At 30.2% G+C, this 6,000-nt stretch overlaps 1 protein-coding gene across 1 annotated transcript; it reads right to left on the bottom strand.

The window, feature by feature from the left end:
- Nucleotides 1–4,874: 4,874 nt before the first annotated feature.
- On the bottom strand, nucleotides 4,875–5,321 carry LOC141845398 (uncharacterized). Its single transcript, XM_074733462.1, has one exon. It carries the CDS (start codon nucleotides 5,319–5,321, stop codon nucleotides 4,875–4,877), a length of 447 nt encoding a protein of 148 aa, XP_074589563.1.
- Nucleotides 5,322–6,000: the final 679 nt, after the last annotated feature.

Raw genomic sequence — 6,000 nt, 5'->3', positions numbered from 1 at the left:
CGATTTAATTTTAAACGAATTCTCAGTCTTATACCCGTGGTAAGGACTTGAATACCATTATCTTTAAAGATAAAATTTTAAATATTTTTTATTTTATTAATATTTTTAATTAATAGGTGGATTAAAAAATATTAATTTGTGGGCTCCGATAAGTTGTTAGAAAAATTAAAAGAGTAACTTTTAATTATCTTTTTCATTAAAAAAAGTATATTCAATTTTTAAAAATATTAAAATAATGTTTCATCTTACTTTTTCATATAAATACTTTTATTTAAATATTATTATAGAAACTTTAAGTAAAATTTCTATAGCGTGTAATAATTTTGTTTAAAATTATAATAATATAAAATAATTTGACTAAAATTACTAATCAAAACTGTTACACTATTATATGTTATATCAACTTTGCTATAAGGTACCAGATAAGGAAAATGTTCTTTGGATTAAATAGATACAATACACTCAAGTAAAAATTGAAATCCGTTATCCTAACCATCTTATACGGTCGGCTCACGACCATCTACAATGAGGTAAATCGAGAAACCGTAGTTAGTCACAACAGAGGAGGGCATTGTCTCAGCTTCACCGATTCGACCCTTGCCAACTTCAGCAATTTTGTTTTGTCATGACCAACTTAATTATGTCCCGAGATAGGTACACTACACTTATTATGTGTTAATGTATGAATATGAGATGCAGTGCACTTAATTTATCATTAATCAAGAGATTAATTTATATTTAGGATATTGTACTTTCAACATTTGGGGGCATCAGTGGATGCTATATAGAATATGACGGAGTGGTTTGAATAGGATGGAGGGTGGCTAGAACAAATGACCTTTTTAAGGCATCCTAGCCCTAAGAAGTCTTAGGTGCGGATAGTGTAGAAGTAGTATATATTGGTGTAATCAGTCTCTAAGATTTCGATATTTAACAATATACTCGTATTTGATTAAAATTGATCGAGAGTTGATTCAAACATACTAAGATTGATGAGATATTTAAAAGTAAGAATTGGGAAGTTTAAGCATATCAAAATCGATTGAATATTTGACAATTTAGTGAGAAGTATAATAATGTTAAGATTGACTGTATGACTAACAAAAAAAAATCAAGAAGGTCTGGGCGATCCTATGCACCACAGTCTTTATCGTCACCGCTGCAGCTGCCTCATTGACTTTATCATTGAACCTCTCCACCACCGTCTTCATGGTCGCCGCCTCGGCTGCCTCACTGACCTTATCATCGATTCTCTCCACCATCATTTCCGTTGCCGCCGCCGACTCCGTCACCGCTGCCGGCTCCGCCCTTCTCTATCTACAAAAGCAGCGACCGATCCAATCAGCTTCCGTGGAAATGGATCCTATAATTTTAATACCCATAAAATGACAAAAAACTATTAAAAAATGGTAAAATACAAAAAAGCAATTTAATATGGAAAAAATACAGATTAAATTAAAGGAAAGCGGAAAGTGGGAGCAACAGAGGGGGACGAAATTAATGCGTATCGTCGAAAAAATGAATTAACTTTTAATTTAATCCCACGAACAAAAATTTTGATAAATTATTGTTTTTTTGCTCCCTTGCGCAGAGGAAAAGTTAGTATTTTCAATTAAATAAATGGATTATCATTGTTTATTTATTTATTTTACTTTTTTTAAGTAGCAGGTAGCTTTATTATTTTAATAGTTTATTTATTTATTATTAAAATATTATTATTATTTATTCAGTTTAATGGATTAGTTTAAATGGAAATTTTCATTTAACCGTCTCTAATTTGTTACTTTTCGAGATCGCCCAAGGAATTAAATATGAATATAATTTTTTAGAGAATAATAATTTGTAAATGAGATTTTGACACTTTTTGAAGGAAAAATAATTATGGATAAAATTAATTTTAGGATGAGTTTTACTTTAAAATTTTACAAGGCTAATTTGATAAATAAAACTTATAATGAGAGCTTTTTTGAAAAATATTCATTCAATAATTATTCATTAAGTGATAATAATTTAAAACCAAGTGATAAGGACTTGAATATAATTATCTTTAAAGATAAATTTTTAAATATTTTATTTATTAATATTTTTAATTATTAGGCAGATTAAAAATATTAATTTGTTGGCTAAAAGTTGTGAGAAAAATTAAAAGAGTAACCTTTAATTATCTTTTTCATAAAAAAATATTTCAATTTTTTAAAATATTAAAATAATATTTCATCCTATTTTTTCACATAAATACTTTTATTTTAATATTATTATTAAATCTTTAATTAAAATTAAATTTGATGAAATTTAAGTAACTTTACTAAGTAAAATTTTTTTTAATATAATAGTTTTTAAGAGTAATTTTGCTTTATATTATAATAAATTTAATCGAATTCATTATAAATAAAAATATTTTAGAATGAAAAAATAAACTGACATACTATTTTAATATTTTATAAATCCAATTTTTTAATGATAATGAAAATAAAGGATGTCCTAAAGTACTCCTTAAATAATTTTAATTTGAAATTAATGTCCATACAAAAAAAGATTTTTAGATCTCAAAATTTTAAATGTTATTTTAAAAACTAAAATATAATTGAAAGGTTTATTAAAATATGTCCAAAACAAATTAAAAGCCATTTTTAAGTAATATAAATATGTCAACTAGTGATTAATAATTAAATATGAACTAGAATATAAGTTTTTAGTAAAGAATAATTTGTACATGAGATTTTCACATATTTTGAGGAAAAATTAATTTTAAGAGAGTTTTAGTTTAAAATTTTATAGGGACAAATTTGATAAATAAAAACTTTTAAGACTTTTTGACAAAATATTCATTCAATAATTATTGATTACCTGATAATAATTTAACATCAAGTGGTCAGGGATGGGCAAACATTCAATTAAATTAAATAAATCAATCGAACTGATCGAATTTAAAAATTAATTCAGTTATTTTAAAATTTTAATTTTTTTAAAAAAATAATTAATTCAATTAATTCAGTTCGATTTTGATTTTAAAATTTATTATTCGATTAAATTGAATAAATTAAATTAATTAAAATAAAAAAATAATTTATAAATTTTTAAATAAATAACTTATAAATTCTTAACTAATTGATAAATTTTTTATAATATTTAAAATTTTTGATTATTTTAATTAATTCTATCAAAAATTAAATTAATTAAAATTTTATCAGATCAATTTATTTTATTTTTATTTAAAAATTTAATCAATTTAGTTAATTTAAAAAAAAATCAATTCTAGTCGATTTTATTCTAAATCGAATACTAAATGGTAACGACTTGAATGCCATTATCTTTAAAGATAAAATTTTTAATATTTTATTTTTTAAATATTTTTAATTAGTAGGTGGATCAAAAAATATTAATTTGTGGGCTCCGTTAAGTTGTGAGATAAATTAAAAGAGATAATCTTTAATTATCTTTTTCATTAAAAAGGTATTTTTCAATTTTAAAAAATATTAAAATAATATTTCATCCTATTTTTTCATATAAATACTTTTATTTAAATATTATTATAAAAACTTTAATTAAAATTACTATATCGTATTATAATTTTGTTTAAAATTATTATAATATAATATAATTTGACTAAAATTACTAATCAAAACTGTTACACTATTATATGTTATATCAACTTTGCTATAAGGTACAAGGGAAGGATAATATTCTTTGGATCAAGTAGGTACACTACACTTATTATGTGTTGATGTATGGACATGAGATGCGGTGCACTTGGATTTATCGTTAATCAAGAGGTTATTTTATATTTGGGCTCTTTTTTTTTTTTTTGATGAAGGTAAAATGTATATCATCAAAAGAAATAGTAAAGTATATAAAATAACCAATGACTCTATCTCACGTCATGTCTGACGAAGTGTCAGATCTGAGTAAGCGTCAATGGTGCATCATACACGTGCTCACATGTGAACCAACACTATCCTATGTCACTCATAGTTTGTCTCTTGTGCAGGTACCTATGCCACTGCACTCATCCTGTTAGCATCCGCATCAATGAGGTAATCACATCGTGCATCATGAGCTACCATCACAACTACCTGGTCATCAAACCATTAGTCACCACACCATCATCCTTCCTCTGCATCAGCCCACATGGTATCCCCGAGCTGTGCCTCAACACCCTCCATATGTCTGCCACCTGACAGCAGCACCTCCCAGCAAAGATCGTGTCCTCCACATTTAGCCGATGTATGCATCCGCAGCCCACCGTGTCCACACCGCTGTCAACTCCCAGTAGCCACCAATCAACCAGCATCACCAATGTCACCTCCAACAAACTGCACACTTTTAGCAAGTGGCCAGCTGTCAACAGATTTGATGTGTCTTTACCGTAACCGTTCCTACGGACTAGATGAGTCATTCTGGTGGACTCATTCACCCTTCTAGGCTTTTTGGTAAAACCTCAGTCATCAACGGATTTGGAATGTCTTTACCACGAGCCGTTTGTTGTGGACTAGATGGATCAGTCATGGTGGATCCATTCACCCTCATAGGCTTTTTGGCAAAGCCTCAGCCATCAACGGATTTGAAGCGTCTCTACCACGTGTCGTTTGCTGTGGACTAGATGGATCAATCAACATTTTTTTTTTTATAAATGCACAATGTATATGTATGCATGTATGTAGATACAGGGAATGTGTGTATAATGTAATGCTCAAATGGAGAAATAATACATATATTGACTCTAAATGCATGGATGTGACTCTGTACATGAATGTGAGAATGAATGAGATGCTCGTTACCTCAATCGGACATAAGTCTCCAGTATATATGTGAGGTTACGAGGATGCATGCATATGTATACAGTCTGGCAAAATGAAAACGCTCCAGTAAAGGCGCTACCCCTGACATAGCTCCCGGTCAGTGTAGACTCCAAGTGTCTGGTATACATGCATCTGAACTCGCCTGAACAGGAGCCCCTCATCCAGTCGTTGTCCCTCATGCACCCAAGCATTCCTAGCACCCCATAGGTGGTATACTAAGGCCGCCATAACCACATGTCTCGTCGATGACGCAATGGAGGTCTTCCGGTATAGCCGTCTGAAAGTACGTAGCATGCTCCGGTAAGTGCTCATCTCCGGTCGCATCTGTAGCCACTCACGAGTCCTCCTCCATAACCTGCTAGTGACATCACACCGAAAGAAAAGGTGTTCCAGCGTCTCCTCCGACTGTCTACAAAAAATGCATAGCTGATCATATGGGTCGTCGATGGATGCTATATAGAATATAGCGAAGTAGTTTGAATAGGATGGAGGGTGGCTAGAACGTATGACTTTTTTAGACATCCTACGCAAAATAGCTATATTTTTGTAGTGCTTGATAACTTTCAAAAACTCATAGGATACTAAATAAGCCTACAGCTAAGTTAATAGGTATAGTGACACTTAGGATAATGCAAGGAACAAACTAGTATTAGTTTGAGTCAGGTTTGAAGTGGCCAAGGCCATCATTGAGTTTTGGTTAAACTCACTCATGGTCATACAATATTCAAAATTAGAATTCTTGGCATGGTCAAACTTAGGAGGTTACAAAAAACACACTAGTTCTAGTTTGGATCGGTTCTAAGATGTTGGGATACAATCAAAGTCCCACATTGAAAATACATGAGAAAAGATCATGAGTTTATAAGATGGAAGATATCTTTATTGGAATGAGGCCTTTTAGGTATAGCCTAAAAACAAAATCACGAAGGACTTAGGCTCAAAGTGGATGATATAATACCATTGATCGTAGACATATTGATACCAGAGTCAGTCCTAACAATTGGAGGAAGGGAACGCCCAGACCATGGGGATAATGGTAGGGAACTTTTTTTTATTTAAAGAGAGGATTGTTGGGATATAATTAAAGTCTCACATTGAAAATACATAGAAAAAAAATCATGGGTTTATAAGATAGAAGATATCTTCATTGAGATGGAGCCTTTTGGGTAAAGCCAAAAAATAAAACCATGAGGGCTAGATC

Source organism: Curcuma longa, chromosome 14 (assembly GCF_044706935.1).
Source record: "Curcuma longa cultivar G26 ecotype Majalengka, Jawa Barat chromosome 14, ITB_CL_G26_1.1, whole genome shotgun sequence".
NCBI lineage: Eukaryota > Viridiplantae > Streptophyta > Magnoliopsida > Zingiberales > Zingiberaceae > Curcuma > Curcuma longa.
Note: the sequence above shows the minus strand (reverse complement) of the source record. Positions and strands in the feature narration are given on the sequence as shown.

Bases quoted from the DNA above. Each gene is read 5' to 3' on its own strand.
- LOC141845398 (XM_074733462.1), bottom strand. From the start codon at position 5,321: ATGTCTAAAAAAGTCATACGTTCTAGCCACCCTCCATCCTATTCAAAC.